General features: G+C 48.8%; 1 protein-coding gene across 1 annotated transcript in view; it reads left to right on the forward strand.

The window, feature by feature from the left end:
• Nucleotides 1-20,915, forward strand: part of LOC132390294 (uncharacterized) — a 40,657-nt gene extending 19,742 nt beyond the window's left edge. Inside the window, exons 4-11 of the mRNA XM_059962911.1 lie at nucleotides 3,826-3,915; nucleotides 5,623-5,676; nucleotides 9,505-9,624; nucleotides 13,041-13,157; nucleotides 13,741-13,818; nucleotides 16,714-16,856; nucleotides 20,417-20,481; nucleotides 20,726-20,915. Of these exons, the coding sequence (XP_059818894.1) occupies nucleotides 3,826-3,915; nucleotides 5,623-5,676; nucleotides 9,505-9,624; nucleotides 13,041-13,157; nucleotides 13,741-13,818; nucleotides 16,714-16,856; nucleotides 20,417-20,481; nucleotides 20,726-20,915 (857 nt within the window). The remainder of the gene's footprint in view (nucleotides 1-3,825; nucleotides 3,916-5,622; nucleotides 5,677-9,504; nucleotides 9,625-13,040; nucleotides 13,158-13,740; nucleotides 13,819-16,713; nucleotides 16,857-20,416; nucleotides 20,482-20,725) is intronic.
• Nucleotides 20,916-21,324: the final 409 nt, after the last annotated feature.

The following is a 21,324-nucleotide window of genomic DNA, read 5'->3' on the forward strand; positions in this document are numbered from 1 at the left end:
AGACTCATTGTTCTATAATTTCCTGGACTATCTCTACTCTCTTTCGTGAATAAAGGAACGACATCCACAACACTCCAGTCCTGCGGAAACTCTCCCGTCCCCATTGATGATACAAACATCATCACTGGAGGCTTAGGTGTCTCCTCGCTCGGCTCGCACAGTAGCCTGGCCCTCCATTCCCCGTGACTTTTGCAACTTGATGCTTTCCAAAATCTCTTGCATTTTGCCTTTATTAATTTGTACATACTCAAGGTTTTCAGTCCGCTCTAAGTCACCCGTACAAACGCCAGAATCCTTTGCCCTAGTGAATTCTGAAGCAAAATATTCATTATGTACCTCTGCTGTCTACTCCGGTTCCATTCACACTTTTCCACTGTCATACTTGATTCGTCCTACTCTCTCACATCTTCTCCACGTGTTCTTCAAGTGCTTATCGAGTGCGCTGCGTTGCACCTGAATCCTAACCTAAAGGGGCTTCTTATGGCCCCTTCAGGCGCTCCTAATTTCTGTCTGAAGCTTCTTCCTGCTAGCTTTATAATCTTCCAAACCTTTGTCATCTACTAGTCTTTTGAACTTTTCGTAAGGCCTTCATTTCTTCTAGACATCATTTCCAACAGTCTTTGTTGACCACGGTTTCTGTAGCCTACCATCCTTTTCCCTTCTCATTGGAACATACCTATGCATAACTCCATGCAGATATCCCGTAAACATGTGCAAAATATCTTTTACAGTACACCTGATCAGAACATCTTTCAGAGCACCTGAACCCAATTGGAGTAAGGTCAATTATGAGGCAATCAGGCAGGAACGTGGAAGCTTAATTTGGAAACATATGTTCTCAGGGAAAAGTCCGGAAGAAATTTGGCAAGTGTTCAGGGGTTGTTTTTGAGGAGACAGGAAAGTTATGGTAGGGTACAGCCAACAGCCAAATAAACTCAGTGAGCGATTTCAAGAAGCACTTGTAAGATATCAGCCAGTCTACGAATGCTTCTGGTTGGTGCACAAAATTAGATCTGCACGTCTGCAGTCAGGTCTTCCATTACCATGACAGAGTAACTTTGTTAACTTTCGTTAGCTCGCACAAACAGAGCAGCGTCTGCATCTTATCCTGTGGCCTTCGGGGCCCCAGTTTTCAGATAGTCAAGCTCAGCAACAGCATTTAGTTTTTCCACAACAAAACAAAATAAACTAATCATAAGAACGTAAGCTGTAGGGGCAGAATTAGACCATGTAGAACATTAGAACATTGCCATATAGAAACAGGCCTTTGGGCCCTTCTTGACTATGCCGAACCATTTATTTGCCTAGCCCACGGTCCGGCACCTGGCCCGTATCCCTCCTTGCACCTCTCATCCATGTAACTGTCCAAGTTTTCAATGTTAAAAGTGAACCCGCATTTACCACATCATCTGTCCGCTCTTTCCACATTCTCACCACTCTCTACCCCTCCCCAATATTCCCTTTAAACTTTTCCCCCTTCACCCTTAGCCCATGACCTCTTTTGTTTTTCCTCTCCTGGCCTCAGTGGAAAAAGCCTGCTTGCATTCACTTTATCAATACCCATCATAATTTTATATACCTCTATCAAATCACCCCTCATTCTCCTACGCTCCAGGGAATAAAGTCCTAACCTATTAAACCTTACACTGTAACTCAGTTTCTCAAGCCCCGGCAACATCCTTTTAAATCTTATCTGACTCTTTCAGTCTTATTGAGATCCTTCATGTAATTAGGTGACCAAAACTGCACACAATTCTCCAAATTCGATCTCACCAATGTCTTATACAGGCTCACCATTACATTCCAACTCTCAACACTTTGATTTATGAAGGACAATGTACAAAAGCTTTCTTTACAACCCTATCTATTTGTGAAGCCAGTTTTAGTGAGTTATGTATCTGTACTTCTAGATCTCTCTAATCTACTGCACTCCTCAGTGTCCTACCATTTACCTTGTATGTTCTACCTTGGTTTGATCTTCCGAAGTGCAATACATCACACTTTTCCGCATTAATCTCCATCTGCAATTTTGAAGCCCATTCCTTCAACTGGTCCAAATCCTTCTGCAAGCGTTGAAAACATTCCTCACTGTCCACTACACCTCAAGTTTTTGTATCGTCAGCAAATTTGCTGATCCAATTTGCCATAGTTTCAACCAGATCATTGATATAGATAACAAAAAACAATGGACCCAGCAATAATCCCTCTGGCACACCACTAGTCACAGGCCTCCACTCAGAGCAACTATCCTCCACTACCACTCTCTGGCTTCTTCCATTGAGCCAATGTCTAATCCAATTTACTACCCCTCTTGTATACCTAGCGACTGAATCTTCCTAACTTATTTCCCATGCAGGACATTGTCAAAGGCCTTACTGAAGTCTATATACATCCACTCTCTTCCCTTCATCCACTTTCCTGGTAACGTCCTCGAAAAACTCTAATACATTGGTTAAACATGATTAAACATGACGTAACACGCACAAAGCCATGCTGTCTTTTTTCTAATAGGTGTCTGTCTTTTCAAATACTTGAAAATCCTATCCTTATTGTTATTCAAGTTCTCCAAGGGAAGGGCACCAGGACACAAGCAGTTTGGCACCGGTGTCGTCGCAGAGCAAAGAGTTGTTAAATGCCTTGCTGAAGGACACAACACGCTGCCCCAGCTGAGGCTTGAACCAGTGACCATCAGATCACTAGACCAATGCCTTATCCGCTAGGCCACGCGCCAATACTTCCACTCTTAACCCATAACCTCTGTTTTTTTTTCTCCCCTCCCCTCAGCGTAAAAAATCCTGGTTGCATGCTCTCTATCTCTACATATCATTATTTTATATATCTCTATAAAATTTCCTCTCATTCTTCTACGCTCCAGGGAATAAAGTCCAACCCTATTCAACCATTCTCGGTAACTCAGTTTCTCGAGTCCCTGCAATGTCCTTGCGAACTTTCTCTGCACCCTTTCAACCTTATAAATATATTTCCTGTAATTAGGTGACCAAAACTGCACACAATGCTCCAAATTCGGTCTCACCAATGTCTTATCCAACCTCACCATTTCGTTCCAACTCTCATACTCATTACTTCGATTTATAAAGGCCAATGTACTAAAAGGTCTCTTTACAACCCCATCCACGTGTGACGCCACTTTCAGGAAATTACTCCCAGATTTGTACTCCCAGATCCCTCTGCTCTATTGCACTCCCCAGTGTCCTACCATTTACCTTGTATGATCTAACCTTGATTTGACCTTCCGAAGTTCAATACCTCACACTTGTCCGCGGTAAATTTCATCTGCCATTCTTCAGCCCATTCCTACAACTGGTCCAAATCCCTATGCTTTGAAAACATACTTTACTGTCCACTGCATCTGTATTTGGATCATCAGCAAATCTGCTGACCCAATTTACCTCATTATCATCCAGATTATTGATAAAGATGACAAACAACAGTGGACACAGCACCGATCCGTGTGGCACACCACTAGTCACAGACCTCCACTCGGGGAAGAAATCATCCACTACCACTCTCTGCTTTCTCCCATTGAGACAATGTCGAATCCAGTTAACTACTTTACCATCGATACCTAGCAACTGAATCTTCTGAACTAACCTCCCATGTGGGACCTTGTCAAAGGCCTTATTGAAGACCATCTCTGCGGGCCATTCTCTCGCACTCTCAATCCCTCTCCACAGTACGTCTCCCACGCCCAGCTCTCGCTTCCTCTCTTTTTCAGCTGTTAACCTTGGGTTTTTGGTGTCGCTCTGTCTCACTTGTCAAAACGGGCTTACTCTGACAACGGTTACTTCTCCTTCCTGAGCTCAGACACGCAGAGGATCCTCGACAGGATAGACGGCCGCGAAGCTTCCATGAATAAGAAATGCACAAACACAGGCTCAGGGGCACCTTCTCGAGGTGAGTGGGGCAGAAAGACGGAGGGAAGGAGTTTCCATTTGAGTCTGGCTCCGAGGGCGTGTGTTGGATTGTGCGGATGGAAACCCCCTCTGCGTTTGTCCCTGGCGGCTGGTGATAGCACAGTGGGGACGGATCGTCACTCTGTGTCTAAGCCCAGGACTTGTGAGACGCTGCACAGGGAGATTCACTCTGTGTTTGACTGGGTCGATGATCAGGGAACCTCAGCCAATATCTGAACCTGATGTATCGTACGTGGAGCCTAAAGCGTAGACCCTCTCTGAGTCCCAGATCCGTAGAGATGGAGGTCAGTTTCATCGTTGTTGTCTTGACTGTGTTCATGTAATTTGTCCATTCCTGTCGAGAAACCTCAGGGCAAACTTACAGCTGACCCTAATGATTCGCTGTTTGAGAATATGTCAGAGGGAACGCGCAGGACAGGCGACTTGGAGGGAGCAATATGAGTGGGTGGGGACGTCAGTGACGATGGCGTGCTTTGGGAAGGGTGGCGTGGAGCGACCGGCATAGGAGGGCATTACCGAGGCAGCATTGTGGAGTGGGATGTAGAGAGTGTAATGTGGGAGGACGGAATGTCATGGTGGGGTGGAAGGTTTACTGAGGGGGGAGAGCTGAGATGGCGAAAGGAGGGAGCGCTCTGGGATGGCAGGTGAATATGGAGTACCGTGGGAAGGGTGATGTTTACAGAGGGCAATGAGAGATGTGGTGATGACGGAAACCCCTAAAATTTATTTTAATCCCCTGTCGTATTTTCCATCTCCTCCCCACACACTCTGCACAAACCTTATCTCTTCCCCCCTTCTCTCTCCCTTTCCCCTCACACTTATTCTTCTGTTTCCCCTCTCTTCTCCCCTCTATCCCTCTTTTCCCATCTCATCCACTCTCCCCTCCCGTCCTCATCACCCCCTCTCTTTACGCTCTATTGCCCCCATTCTGCTCTCTCTCATTCGCTCCCCTCTATCACCCACTCCCCTCTCTATCCCTCCTTGAACCTCTGTCTCTTCCCTACCCTCTCTCTCCCTGCCCTGTCTTTCACGCTATCAGTCCCACTATTCCCTGTCTCCCAGTCCCTCCCTCTTCCCCCCTCCTCTTTTTCCTCCCTCTCCCGTGATTATTCTGTCCACTCTCTAACTATCTCCCAACATCTCTCTACCTCTTTTTACCCATTCACTCTTCATTCTCTCATTGCTCTCTTTCTTAATCCTCTCTCCTCTCACACCCTCCCCCGGACTCCTACTCTGGCTCTCCCTCTGCACTCTTTACCTCACTCTTTCTCTCCTTTTAACTCTTCCATCCTCTCTGCCGCACATTTCCACCCTTCTCTTTCTATTCTCTCAGCCCTCTGCCTCGTTTTTCAGTCCTACTCTCTGCACTGACTACCTCACACCCCTCAACACACCACCCTCCTTCTCTGCTATGTCTCCTCGTTCTCATTCCCCAATTCTGCTCCATTTTCCCACCCATCGCCACGCTTCAGTCACCCCCTCTTAACAACTCAATCCTTCCATTTCACTCTCTCTGTCGTTGTACTCCCTGTCTCGCTTCCCTCTCTTGCCTCTCCCCCTTCATCACATTCGCTGTCCCCAACAGCCCCCTCCCCCACGTCTCTGTGATTTCTTCGCTTCCCTCTACACCTCACTGTCACCGATTCTCTATCGCGCTATCTCATACTTGTCTATCTCTCTCTCGCAGACGATGTGACCTCCACCTACACCGAGCTGAACATTCGGAAAGTCGAACCAGCAGGTCAGTGATGCAACAACGACGTCATTCTGGAGGGCTCACATGTCATAATCCCAAATGGCCAAGAGTGTAATGTATTTGTCTGCACCAATTCTCTGGCAGCTCGATCCACAGACTGGCCACCATCTTGGTAACAAACGGTTGTCAATCGTCTCACCAGTTGTATTATTTCCCCTTTCTCCTTATACCTGTGCGCTCTCGATTTTCCAAGTCTAGGGGAAATAATTACACCCATTCACTCTGTCTGTGTTCCACTCTTTATATACCCCTGAAAGGTCACCCCTGCACTACGAGGAATAAAGTCGCAATCAACTCAACCTCTTTCCCTAACTCAGTCCCTGGAGTCCCGGCAACGTCGTCGTAAGTCTCGCCAAGCACTTATTTCCAATTCTATGGCATCTGTCCAGGAACAGGACGACCAAAACTGAGCACCGTACTCCTTGTGTATCGGCGTCAGCGACGTCCTGTACAAATGCGACATGGTCACACGACTCCTGTCCGCAATAGACTATAGACAATAAACAATAGGTGCAGGAGAAGCCCTTCAGTTCTTCGAGCCAGCATCGCCATTCATTGGGATCATGGCTGATCATCCAAGTCAGGACCCCGTTCCTGCCTTCTCCCCATATCCCTTGACTCCACTATCTAACTCTTTCTTGAAAGCATGCAGAAAATTTTCCTCCAGTGCCTTCTGAGGCAGAGCATTCCATAGATCCACATCTCTATGGGTGAAGAAACTTTTTCTCAACTCATTTCTAAATGGCCTAGCCCTTAGTCTTAAACTGGACTCCACCAACATCGGGAACATGTTTACTGCCTGTCGCGAGTCCAATCCCTTAATAATCTTATATGTTTTAATTAGATCCACTCTCATCCTTCTAAATTCCACTGTATACAAGCCCAGTTGCTCCAATCTTTCAACATATGACAGTCCCACCTTCCAGGGAATAAGCCTCGTGAACTTACACTACACTCCCTCAAAAGCAAGAATGTCCTTCCTCAAATTTGGAGATCAAAACTAAACACAATACTCCAGGTGTGGTCTCACCAGGGCCCTATACAACTGCAGAAGGACCTCTTTGTCCCTATACTCAACTCCCCTTGTTATGAAGGCCAGCATGCCATTTGCTTTCTTCACTGCCTGCTGTACCTGCATGCTTGCTGTCAGTGACTGATGTACAAGAACACCTAGATCTCTTTGTATTTCCCCTTTTCCTAACTTGGCGCCATTCAGATAGTAATCTGCCTTCTTGTTGTTGCCAGCGAAGTGGATAACCTCACATTTATCCACATTAAACTTCTTCTGCCATGTATCTGCCCATTCACCCAACCAATCTAAATCACACTGCATTCTCCTAAAATCCTCCTCATATTTCACACTGTAACCCTACTTTGTGTCATCTGCAAATTTGAGAATGTTACTTTTAATCCTTTCATCTAAATCATTAATGTATATTGCATATAGCTGCACCGAGCCTTCAGGAAACCCACTAATCACTACCTGTCGTTCTGAAAAGCACCCGTTAATCGCTACTCTTTGTTTCCTGTCTGCCATCCGATTTTCTATCCACTTTAAAACCTACTCCCAATACCATGTGCTCTAATTTTGCCCACTATTCCCCTATGTGGGACCTCATCAAAGGCTTTCTGAAAGTCCAGTTGCACTACATCCACTGGCTGTCCTGTCCATTTTCATAGTTACATCATCAAAAAATTCCAGAAACTAATCAAGCGTGATTTCTCCTTCGTAACTCCACGGTGACTCGAATCGATACTGTGACTGCTATCCAATGAGCCGCTATTTCATATTTTATAATTGACTCCAGCACTTCCCCGCCACGGATATCAGGCTAATTTCTTGTTTACTCTCTCCCTTCTTTCTTAAAAAGTGGGATAACATTAGCTACCCTCCAATCCTCAGGATCTGATCCTGACTCTATAGAACATTGGAAAATGATTACCAATGTGTCGACAGTTTCTAAAGCCACTTCTTTAAGTACCCTGGCAGGCAGACCATCAGGCTTTCTGGATTTATCAGACTTCAGTCCCAACAGTCCACCCAAAACCATTTTCTGCCTAATGTGGATTTCCGTCAGTTACTCCGTTGCCCTTGGTCCTCTGACCACTATTACATCTGACATATTGTCTGTGTCTTTCCTAGTGAAGACAGATCCAAAGTACCTGTTCAGCTCGTCTGCCATTTCCTTATTCCCCATAATAAATTCACACGTTTCTGCCTCAAAGGGCCCAACTTTGGTCTTAAATAGTTGTTTTCTTCTTCACATGCCTAACGAAGTTTTTACTGTCCTCCTCGGTATTCTTGGCTAGCTTACCTTCCTACCTCATCTTTGCTCCCCGTATTGCCTTTTTAGTTAACTTCTGTTGCTCCTTAAAAAAGTTTCCCAATCCTCTGGCTTTCCCCTCATTTTTGCTATGTTATATTTCTTCTCTTTTATTTTTATACTGTCCTTGACTTCCCTTGTTAGACACGGTCGCCCCCTCCTCCTTTAGAATATTTCTTCCTCTTTGGAATGAACTGATCCTGCACCTTCTGTATTATTTCCAGAAATACCTGCCACTGTTGTTCCACTGTCACCCCTGCTCGGGTATCCTTCCAGTCAACTTTGGCTGGTTCCTTCCTCATGGCTCCATGGTCCCCTATGTTCAACTGTAGTACTGACTACTCCCTCTCAAATTGTAGATCAGTTCTTATCATATTATGGTCACTACCTCCTAATGGCTCCTTTAACTCGAGTTCCCTTCTCAAATCCGGTTCATTACACAACACGAGATCCACAATTGCATTCTGCCTAGTAGGCTCCAGTACAATCTGCTCTAAGGGTCAATCTCGGACGCACTACACAAACTCCATGTCTTGGAGTCCAGTGCCAACCTTATTTTCCCAGTCTGCCTGCATTTTGCATTACCTTTGCGACATGCTAATTTTAGCTCTTGATTCAACTTGCAGACTATATCCCGGCTACTATTTGTGGTCGTGTTGATAACTCACATTAGGGTCTTTTTGCCCTTACAATTTCTCAGTTCTATCCATACTGACTCTACATCTCTTGATTCTATGTTACCGCTCGCAAGGGACTGAATTTCATTCCTCACCAGCAGAGCCTCTGCCCACCTGATCTGTCCTTTCGATTGGACGTATACGCTTGAATATTCATATTCCAGCCCTGGCCCTCTTGCAGCCATGTCTATGTTATTCCTACAACATCATATAATTTCCAACTGAGCTCAAGCTCAATCACTTTATTTCTTATACTTCGTGCATTCATATATAATTCTTTCCATCCATCACTTCCCTCGCTTCACACATCGATCCATATTGCAGTTGGCCATACGCTCCGAATCCTTCCTGAGCTTTCTTCCCCTTTAATTCTGTTGTTTATCTTAAGTTTTCAGTTTCACACTTTCCCTTTAACTGTATCCTTATATTTCGAGTTAGTACCCTCCACTCACCCCACTTACTAGTTTAAACGCACCCGTGTTGCAGCGGCAAACCGGCCTGCCAGAATGCTGGATACCGCCTGTTAAGCTGCAAGCCGTCCCTTTCATTCTTCTCCGTCCGCACTACCTGTTGAATTCCTCTCCTCGTTCTCTCTCCCCATTCTCTCCTATTTTCCCGTACATCGGCTTTATCTCTCACCCTATTTCCTCTCTCTGTCCATCCATCTGCTGCTCAGTCTCCACGTCTTTCTCTACTCACTTCCTCATCTTCCTCAAATGTTCTCCCTGTCAATCAATCCGCCTCACCATTCTCTACCTGTCACTTGCCCTTCTATTCGTCGCTCTCTCACATTCTCTTCCATTCCCTTGCAGATGGTCTGGACCCCACCTACTCTCAGCTGAACTTCCGCCAAAATGAACTTCACATCGCTGAGGATGATGATCCTTCTGTTGCCTCGGGACCAGGAAAAATGCCATTGACTGCTCAGGCAGGTCAGAGTTCACATTGAAGACGCCAATCTGAAGGGGTCACGTGACATACGCTCACCTGTGTTAATGCATCAGCATCGATCATTTCCTCTTGCAGTTCGTTCTGCAGACGAAGCACCGTCTGCTTAAAAAAGAACGTGACTCTGGTCCGTAGTTAAATCTCTTTCTGCTATCACCTCATAACTGTGCGCTCTGATCCTCGATTCTCCAAGTCTATAGAAAATGTCTGCGCATTCTCATTGCCTTGTACCACGTGATTTTATAAACCTCTGTAAAGTCACACATGAACTCCAAGGTATAAAATCCTAACCTACCTGACTTATCTCCATAACTCAGTCCCTGGAGTCTCGGCGATATACGCATAAAGCTCCCTCTGCAATCTTTGCTGCTCAGCGGCATTTCATCTGGAGCAAGTGGACAAAAATTGAACACTATTCTCCAAGGTCAGCCTACCCTACATCCTGTACAACTGCAAAGTGACCTCTCGACTCCTGTATTTAGTGCCTTGATTGATAAAGATGCAATCTTTACTGCCCTATCTGTCATTGACCTCAATTTCTGGGAAACGTTTTCCCGTAGCCCTGGGTCAATCTATTCTATAACACTCCCCAGGGTTCCTCCCCTTCACTGTAAATGTCCCATCCTGGCTTGTCTTCCTCAAATACTACAACTCTCTCACCTCTCCTTTCTTTCTCCGTCTCTTCCTCCCTTTTTCTCTTCAATCTCCTAAAGTGATATACCATCTGGGATCTTGTGACTTGACTTGTAAAAGCATTTGTAGATTTTATCTGGTAATCAGTACAAACAGGTTATCCGCAATCAACTCGGTCAGTATAATCTCCCTGAGCCCCACCCCATTATACAGAGCAGCCCGACAAATTCCTTATTGAAGTTCCTATATATCATTGTCTACTACACTGCCCTCATCGTCCGTCTTGTTGCCTCTCACCAAAAATGGAAAGCTGACAAGTTTTCTCCCTGTTCGCTTGCCTACATTCCCCAATGTCTCGGTGCAGCAGCCAGATTAATCATAGACCCCCGCCCAACCCGGTCTCCCTCCCATCGGGGGGGGGGGGAAATATCAGATCATTGAACGCCCCCCTGGGACTATCAGATGGACTCCTGACATCACGATCTACCTCGTCGTGGCCATTGCACCTTATCGTCTGCCCGCACTGCCTCTCTCTGTAACTGTGACACTTTATTCTGCATTCGGTGATTTTTTATGCTGTTCTACTCCTTTAAACAGATTTGTATCTATGGACGTAACTGGGACCTCGCCTGTCTGTGATGTTTTCCAAATGATCTGTATGAAATTGTAGAGGGGTGGGTTAGAAACATTGATACATTGAAAAAATATAGCACAATACAGGACCTTCGACCCACAAAGCTGTGTTGGACATGGTCTTACCTTAGAACTACCAAGGCTTTCCCCACAAACCTCAATTCTTCTAAGCTTCATTACCTATCTAAAAGTATCTTAAAAGACCCTATCGTGTCCGCCTCCAGCAATATTGCCGGAAGCCCATTCCACGCACTCACCACTCTCGGAGTGAAAAAACTTACCCCGACATCTCCTGTGTACCTACTCCCTGCACCTTAAAACTGTGTCCTCTCGTGGCAAGCATTTCACCCCTGGGAAAAAGACTCTGACTAATCCACACGATCAATGCCTCTCATCGTCTTATACACCTCTACCTGACCAACTCTCATCCTCCGTCGTTCCTAAGAGAAATGGCCGAGTTTACTCATCCTATGGTCATAAGGCATGCTCCCCAAACAAGGAAACATCCCAGTACATTTCCTTTGCATTCTTTCAATGACTTCCACTTTCTTCCTGTGGTGAGGCGATCAGAACTGAGCGCAGTACTCCATGTGGGGTTGGAACAATATACAGTTGAAGCATTACCTCTTGGCTGCTAATTTCAATTCCAGGATTGAAATTAAGGCCAAAGCACCATATGCTTTATTAATCTCAGAGTCAACATCCGTTGCAGCTCTGAGTGTCCTATTGACTAGGACCTCAAGATATGTCTTATATGTCCGATCCTCAGCAAACTTACCAACCCATCCCTCCACTTCAAGATCCAGGTTATTTATAAAAATCACGAAGAGTAGATGTAAAAGAACGGATCTCTGAGGCACGCCACTGGTCACCGACCTCCATGCAGTATTTGACCCGTCTACAGCCACGCATTGCCTTCAGTGAGCAAGCCAGTTCTGGATCCACAAAGCCATATCCCCTTGGATCCCATTCCTCCTTTCTTTCTCAATAAGCCTTGCATGTGGTACCGTATCAAATTCCTCGCTAAACTCCATGTATGCTACATCTCCGGCTCCACCTTCATCAATATGCTTAGTCACTTCCTCAGAAAATTCTATCAGGCTCGTAAGACACGACCAACCTTTGACAAAGTCATGCTGACTATTTCTAATCGTGTCATGCCTCTCCAAATGTACATAAATCCTGCCTCCCAGGATCTTCTGCATCAACATAGTAACCAACCTAGTAAGACTCACTGGCCTATAATTTCCTGGGCATTCCCTCCTCCATTTCCCGAATGAGGGAACTACGTCCGCAACCCTCCAATCCTCCGGAACTTCTCCGGTCCTCATGGATGATGTAACGGCCATTGCCAGAGGGTCAGCAATCTCCTGCCTCGCTTCCCACAGTAGCCTGGGGTAAATTACGTTCAGTCCCGGTGGCATCCAACTCCATGCTTTCCAGAGGCGTGACCACTGTTGGTTCCTCCAGGTAGGCCGTCTCTACCCAAATCAGGCAGGAATAATTATTGTTAGAAGGCACAGCGACTCGGGTAGGTCAAATGAAGAGATTGCACCCTATCAAAGAAACGATTCTAAACAGTGTTGATGAGCAGAGAATCCTGGGGTCCATGTTCACAGCTCCCTGAACGGGGCTGCACAGTTTGGTGGGAAGGTTAAGAAGTCCTATGTCATTCTTCCCTTTATTCGTCGGGGCATTGAGTACAAATATCAAGGAGCAATGTTGCAACTTTATAAAAATCACAAGCTGGGCTGAATCAGGCGTATTGTATACAGTTCTGGTCACCCCATTATCGGAAGGATGACAGGGCGTTGGGGACCCTCCGGAGAGGTTTAACAGGAGTCTGCCTGAATTCGGTGGCTTGTGTTACAACGAGAGGTCGGACACCTGGGTCGCTTCCTCTGGAGCGGAGGAGGCTCAGGGGAGATCTGACTGATCTCTGGAATCCGTCAGACACCAGTCAGCCTTTGCCAAGTCAAGGAATTAGGACTCGGCGATGACGGCTGAATGTAGATGAGATTGAGAGACGGTGGGTTGATCGTGGTAGAAGAAGACAGCGCCGATTGTGGGTGGGTGGGATCAACACTGGGGATCTCCGCTGAATTCACGCAGACGCTGAATGTTCTCTGTACAGGTCCACATACAGAGCAGCCGAAAGATAAAATCAGAAAGAAACCGGACCGGAAGATCTGCCTTCTCTGCCTAGTTACATCCGCCCTCATCGCGATAGTGGCCGGGCTCTCGATCTACGGTGAGTCGATCGGGCTCCGGATGGAACCAGAGCGTAAACTAACAGAGTGGAATGAAGAGTTAGCGTAAAACCTCACAGAGATGCCGACACGATCCTCAACGAGACACCGACACGATCCTCAACGAGACACCGACACACCCCTTAACCGTGACAATAACACGGTCTGTACCGTAACACATTCCAGTCTCATAGTGAAACGACATGCCATTCACAATAACGCCAACAATACCTTCACCGTCGCGCCAACACGCCTCTGTACGCGACACCGACACACTCCTAACCGCGACACGAACACAACCCTCACTGTGACACAGACATGACACTCAATGTAACATCGACATGCCCCTGAACCTGTTACAGATACACTCCTCAAGGCGACACCGGAATACACCTCACAGTGACACCGACACGCCCTTGAGAGTGACAATGTGTCACCAGACTCAACATGACACGATTATCAACATGAACCGTACCGCACCGTGACAATGACACAACAGTTACCGTGACCGCGCGGCACCGTGACAATGTCTCACACGTTACTGTTAAAGCTAAACGTCGTTCACATGCTCTCTCACTCTCTCAGTATTACAGATTCGTCAGTCTCAAATCAGCAGCGACAAAAACTACACGTTATTTTGCCAATTCCTGACCAGTAAAAGAGGTGAGGCAACAAATTACACCTACCCGTCTCGGCACACAGGGTGGAGAGGGAGAGAGAGAGAGAGAGAGAGAGAGAGAGAGAGAGAGAGATACAGAACAATACCCCAGTGCCCAGTGTCTGACACCGGGAGGGTGTGATGGGACGGTGTGGAGGGAGATTCACTCTATGTCTGACACCGGGAGTGTGTGATGGGACGGTGTGGTGGGAGATTCCCTCTGTGTCTGACACCGGGAGGGTGTGATGGGACGGTGTGGAGGGAGATTATCTCTGTGTCTGTCCTGGGAGAGTGTGATGGGACGGTGTGGTGGGAGATTCACTCTGTGTCTGACCCCGGGAGAGTGTGATGGGACGGTGTGGAGGGAGATTCACTCTATGTCTGACACCGGGAGTGTGTGATGGGACGGTGTGGTGGGAGATTCATTCTGTGTCTGACCCCGGGAGAGTGTGATGGGACGGTGTGGAGTGAGACTCATTCTGTGTCTGACACCGGGAATGTGTGATGGGACGGTGTGGAGGGAGATTATCTCTGTGTCTGTCCTGGGAGAGTGTGATGGGACGGTGTGGTGGGAGATTCACTCTGTGTCTGACCCCGGGAGAGTGTGATGGGACGGTGTGGAGTGAGACTCATTCTGTGTCTGACACCGGGAATGTGTTATGGGACGGTGTGGAGGGAGATTCACTCTATGTCTGACACCGGGAGTGTGTGATGGGACGGTGTGGTGGGAGATTCACTCTGTGTCTGACACCGGGAGGGTGTGATGCGACGGTGTGGAGGGAGATTATCTCTGTGTCTGTCCTGGGAGAGTGTGATGGGACGGTGTGGAGGGAGATTCACTCTATGTCTGACACCGGGAGTGTGTGATGGGACGGTGTGGTGGGAGATTCACTCTGTGTCTGACCCCGGGAGAGTGTGATGGGACGGTGTGGAGTGAGACTCATTCTGTGTCTGACAACGGAAATGTGTGATGGGACGGTGTGGAGGGAGATTCACTCTGTCTGACCCCGGGAGAGTGTCAAGGGACGGTGTGGAGCAAAAGTCACTCTGTGTCTGACCCCGGGTGATTGTCTTGGGACGGTGTGGAGGGAGATTCACTCTGTGTCTGACCCCGGGAGAGTTTGATCGGACGGTGTGGAGGGAGATTCACTCTGTGTCTGACCCCGGGAGAGTGTGATGGGACGGTGTGGACTGAGATTAATTCTGTGTCTGACCCCGGGATTGTTTTGATGGGACGGTGTGGAGGAAGATTCACCCTGTGTCTGAACCCGGGAGCATGTGCTGGGACAGTGTGGAGGGAGATTCACTCTGTGTTTGACACCGGGAGTGTGTGATGAGATAGTGTGGAGTGAGATTCACTCTGTCTGACCCCGGGAGTGTGTGAAGGGGTGGTGGGGAGGGAGATGCACTCTGTGTCTGACCCCGGGAGATTGTCTTGGGACGGTGTGGAGGGAGATTCACTCCGTGTCTGACCCCGGGAGAGTGTGATGGGACGGTTTGCAGGGAGATTCATTCTGTGTCTGACCCCCGGTGAGTGTGATGGGACAGAATGGAGGGAGATTCACTCTGTGTCTGACCCCGGGAGAGTGTGATGGGACGGTGTGGAGTGAGACTCATTCTGTGTCTGACACCGGGAATGTGAGATGGGACGGTGTGGAGGGAGATTCTCTCTGTCTGACCCCGGGAGAGTGTCAAGGGACGGTGTGGAGCAAAAGTCACACTGTGTCTGACCCCGGGAGATTGTCTTGGGACGGTGTGGAGGGAGATTCACTCTGTGTCTGACCCCGGGAGAGTTTGATCGGACGGTATGGAGGGAGATTCACTCTGTGTCTGACACCGGGAGAGTGTGATGGGACGGTGTGGAGTGAGATTCATTCTGTGTCTGACCCCGGGATTGTGTGATGGGACGGTGTGCAGGAAGATTCACCCTGTGTCTGAACCCGGGAGTATGTGCTGGGACAGTGTGGAGGGAGATTCACTCTGTGTTTGACACCGGGAGTGTGTGATGAGATAGTTTGGAGTGAGATTCACTCTGTCTGACCCCGGGAGTGTGTGAAGGGGTGGTGGGGAGGGAGATGCACTCTGTGTCTGACCCCGGGAGATTGTCTTGGGACGGTGTGGAGGGAGATTCACTCCGTGTCTGACCCCGGGAGAGTGTGATGGGACGGTTTGCAGGGAGATTCATTCTGTGTCTGACCCCCGGTGAGTGTGATGGGACAGAATGGAGGGAGATTCACTCTGTGTCTGACCCCGGGATTGTGCGAAGGAATGGTGTGGTGGGAGATTCACTGTGTCTGACCCCGGGAGTGTGTGAAGGGACGGTGTGGAGAGATATTCGTTCTGTGTCTGACCCCGGGAGTGTTTGATGGGACCGTGTAGAGGAATAATCACTCTGTGTCTGACCCCGGGAGTGTTTGATGGCACAGTGTAGAGGAATAATCACTATGTGTCTGACCCCGGGCGTGTGTGATGGTACCGTGTAGAGGAATAATCACTCTGTGTCTGTCCCCGGGAGTGTGTGATGGGACGGTGTGGAGGGAGATTCACTCTGTGTCCGACCCCGGGAGAGTGTGATGGGACGGTTTGGAGTGAACGACACCTAGTGTCTGAACCCGGGTGAGCGGCGAGCTAACTTGACTGTGAGTCTGAGACTGACTGAGCGAATAGATGGCGAATCGAGAGCTTCCCTCTGAGATTGAGGTCGGGTCGTTGTGATCCCACTGACAAAGCGAGCAGCGCTCTCTGATTTCCTCCTTGTATGAGTAACCTGAGATTGCAAAGCGTGCTTCTTACACTGATTGACCATCGGTGTTTGTGATATAATGGTGTGCAGTCTGACCGCTGGATTGTGTGATGGGACGATGTGCTGGTGATTCACTTTACTTGTTCCTGATTCCCAGAGCAAGCGTGTTCCCAGCACTGGATCAAAAACGAAGACCGATGTTATTTCATATCCACGTTGGAAACATCTTACGACGAAGCAAAGAAATATTGTTCGAACATTGATGCAATGCTGCTGGAAATAAATTCAGAAGAAGAGAAGGTAAGTGTCGCACTGCGAGAGACGATATCCGCAACAAACACAAACTCCCGGTATCAAGCACAGAGTGAATCTCCCTCCACCCCGTCCCATCACACACTCCCGCGGTCAGACAGAGAGTGAATCTCCCTCCACACCGTCCCATCACACACTCCCGGGGTCAGACACAGAATTAATCTCCCTCCACACCGTCCCACCACGCACTCCTTGGGTCAGACACAGCGTGAATTTCCCTCCACACCGTCCCAGCAGACACTCCCGGGGTCAGACACAGAGTGAATCTCCCTCCTCCCCGTCCCAGCAGACACTCCCGGGGTCAGACACAGAGTGATTATTCCTCTACACGGTCCCATCACACACTCCCGGGGTCAGACACAGAATTAATCTCCCTCCACACCGTCCCACCACGCACTCCTTGGGTCAGACACAGCGTGAATTTCCCTCCACACCGTCCCAGCAGACACGCCCGTGGTCAGACACAGAGTGAATCTCCCTCCACACCGGCCCATCACACACTCCCGGGGTCAGACACAGAATTAATCTCCCTCCACACCGTCCCACCACGCACTCCTTGGGTCAGACACAGCGTGAATTTCCCTCCGCACCGTCCCAGCAGACACTCCCGGGGTCAGACACAGAGTGATTATTCCTCTACACGGTCCCATCACACACTCCCGGGGTCAGACACAGAGTGAATCTCCCTCCACACCGTCCCATTACACACTCCCGGGGTCAGACACACAGTCACTCTTGCTCCATACCGTCGCATCACACTCTCCCGGGGTGAGACACAGAGTGAAGTTTTCTGCATACCGTCGCTTCAAATATTCCTTGTTTCAGCCACAGAGTGTACCTCCAATGCCCTATGACACGCCTACGACATCAGACACAAATTAAATTCAACACCACAACGTCCCATCAACAAAATCCCCGCGAAGAGACATTGTGTCAATCCCCCTCCACGTCGGCCCATGACGCCCTGCCAGTGTCAGGCAGAGAGTGAAGCTCCCTCTGCTTAATACAGTCAAACAGTCCCTGGGACACATGCAGAGTGAAGCTTCCTCTGCACCTTCCCATCACACATCATCACATCTCACACTCCCGGGATCTGTCACAGAGTGAATATCCCCCCACACCGTCCCATCACACTCTCCCGGAGTGTGACACCGAGTGAAGGTCCCGTACAAACACGCTGGAGGAACGCAGCGGGTCGGGCAGCATCCGTGGAAACGAGCAGTCAACGTTCCGGGCCGGGACCATTCGTCAGGACTGAAGAAGGAGGGGCAGGGGACCCGTCATGAAGGTTGCGGGGGGAGGGAGGGAAATTGCCAGGTGAATAAACAATCAGAGGTAAGATCAAGTGGTAGGGGAGGGGAAGCAGGGAGGGGATAGGCAGGAGAGGTGAAGAAGTAATGTAAGGGGAAAGCCCTATGGGTAGTAGAAGAAGACAGACTCATCAGGGAGGTGATTGGCAGCTGGAAGAGGAGGCAGAGTGAAAGTGGGATGGTGGACGGGAGAGAAAGGGAATTACCAGAAGATGGAGAATTCGATGTTCATACCAAAGGGCTGGAGATTACCCAGACTGCATACGAGGTGTTGCTCCTCCATCCTGAGATTGGCCTCATCATGGCAATCAAGGAGGGCATCTATGGACACTACCGAATGGGAATGTGAAGGGGAGTTGAAGTCGGTGACAAGTGGGAGATCTTGTCTGTTGTGGCGGACGGAGCCGAGGTGCTCGACAAAGCGGTCCGCCAGTCTGCGTCGGGTCTCGCCAATGTAGGGAAGGCCACACCAGGAGCACCGGATGCAACAGATGACCGGAGCAGACTCACAATTGAAGTGTTGCCTCACCTGGAAAGCCTGTTTTGGGCCTTGAATGGTGTTACGAGAGGAGGTGCTGTGACAGGTGTAGAAGCTGCGCTTGCAGGGATAAGTACCAGGTGGGAGACCTAAGGGAAGGGATGTGTGGGACAGGCAATTGCGGAGGGAGCGATCCCTGCGAAAAGCGGAAAGGGGTAAAAAGGGAAAAAATGCTTAGTGGTGGGGTCCTGTTGAAGGTGGTGGAAGTTGCGGAGGATAACATGTTGGATCCGGTGGCTGGTGGGCTGGTATGTGAGGGCAAGGGGAACATGGTTCCTGTTGTGGGGACGGGATAATGGGGTGAGGGCCGAAGTGAGGGAAATGGAAGATATGCGGGTGAGGCCATCATTGATGACGGCAGAACGGAAACCACGGTTGTTAAAGAAAGAGGATATTTGTGATTTTCTGGAACGGGAAACTCCCTCTAGGGAGCAGTGCGGTGGAGACGGAGGAACTGGGAATGGGGAATATCATTTTTACATTTGGCAGGGTGGGAAGAGGTATAATCAAGGTAGTTATGGGAAGCCGTGGGTATATAGAAGATGCCAGTGGAGAGTCTGTATCTAGAGATTGAGACCGAAAGATTGAGAAAGGAGAGAGAGGTGTCCGAGTTGGATGAAGTGAATCTGAGGGCAGGGTGAAAGTTAAAGTCTAAGTCGATTAAACTGACGAGCTCTGCATGGGTGCAGGAAGCAGCACCATTGTAGTCGTCAAAGTACCGAATGAAAATTTGGGTAGCAGTACCGGTAGAGATTTGGAGCACCGACTGTTCCACATAACCCACGAAGAGCAGGCATAGCTGGGGCCCATGCGAGTGCCCATAGTTAAACCATTGGTCTGATTAAAGTGGGAAGAGCCAACAGAGAAGTGATTAAGTGTGGCAAATGTTCCGCCAACCGGAGGATTGTGGTAGAGTTGGGGAATTGGTGAGGTCTGTTGTGAAGCTCCCGTCCCTCTATCCGCTCGCATACTTCTGGTTGCTGACAGTCCGTGAAACTCCTGTTATTGAGTTCCGTCACGAAGTCCCTGGAGTATACCCTGAGCAAAACTCTCTCCGCACCGTTCGATCACACGCTCCCGGGTTCATGCAGCGTGATTCCTTCACTGCAACTTCGCGTTACACACTCCCGAGGTCAGACAGAGATTTAACCTGCCGCTGCACCGTCCCATTACAACATCAGGGATCATTCACAGAGTGAATCTTACTCCACACCGAACCCTCACACACTCGATGTATCAGACACAGACTGAAGCTTCCTCGCTTCCTCAACATCCTCCCATCACACTCCCAGTGTCAGACACTGAGTGAATCTCCCTCCACACCGTCCCATCACACACTCTCGGGGTCAGACACAGAGTGAATCTCCCTCCACACCGTCCCATCACACACTCCCGGAGTCAGACACAGAGTGAATCTCCCTCCACACCGTCCCATCACACACTCCCGGGGTCAGACACAGTGCGAATCTCCCTCCACACCGTCCCATCACACACTCCCGGGGTCAGACACAGAGTTAATCTCTCTCCACACCGTCCCATCACACACTCCCGGCCGCAGTCACAGAGTGAATCTCTCTCCACACTCCCTGTCTCTGCCAATGTGAAGCTCCTTCTCTCTGAAGACAAACATACATCTCACTCAGGTTCTGGCATTAAGAGAGGCTCCTGCTTACCATTAATTAAAGAATTTAATTTCGCAGAATGTTGTTTCCAAATCTCTCGTCCATCCATTCATTGCATACTGGATTGGAAAATGCGAAGCCGGGTGAGATTCGGATTCTTACTGGATTGTGGCTTGGGACCGGGTGAAGGGGATTAGTTTGGAGACAGACCGTGGCTGTGAGAAGTTTGGGGGTCAGGATCGTAGATTAGTTTCTGACACAGGGCGGTGGGGTAGAGAGAGGGGCAGTGATACGATCTGCAGTGAGAATGTGGGTCAATGGGTTTAGTTTGGGGACCGACACGGGGCTGTTTTGACGCTGTTTAAATTATTCAACCTTTTTTGATAGGGAAGCGGCTTCTAGTCTTATGTACAGGGATAGCCTTGGAAGGTCCACTTGCCGTAACTGCGACTCGGACGAATGGAAGAAACTTTGCAAAAGTCAACACAGTTTTATCTGTGAGAAGCGTTCACATTTGTTCACCGATATTCCTGAAAAGATCCGGGATCTCTGTCAACAGTCCCAAGGACCAAATTGAATCACATTACAATCCTTTTCCCTGCCCGGTCTATCTTCCCCTCTCTTAACCAGCTCATCGGCACATTCCCTCTTCATCCACTCAGCCTCCTCATCCTCACCCTGAACTCTCGTGATCCCTTCCCGCAACACTCTCCGAAGTTGGTCTTTCCCCATCGATCTCCTTATTTCCTGGCATCTTTTGCACTCTTCTCCCTGCACCGTTCTCCACCCGTCCGTCTCTGGTGTCTCTCTCCCTCCTCTCCACCCACTCTGTCCTCACTCCTGTGCACTCTGGTTCACAGATTACCAATCCTGGGGTAAAAGACTATGCGCATTCACCCTATCTATGCCTCTCGGTGTTTTAAACACACCTCTATAATGTCACCCTTGCTCCCCAAAGAATAAACACCTCACGCCAGCCCGGTCTC

This window comes from Hypanus sabinus, unplaced genomic scaffold, assembly GCF_030144855.1.
Source record: "Hypanus sabinus isolate sHypSab1 unplaced genomic scaffold, sHypSab1.hap1 scaffold_835, whole genome shotgun sequence".
Lineage (NCBI taxonomy): Eukaryota > Metazoa > Chordata > Chondrichthyes > Myliobatiformes > Dasyatidae > Hypanus > Hypanus sabinus.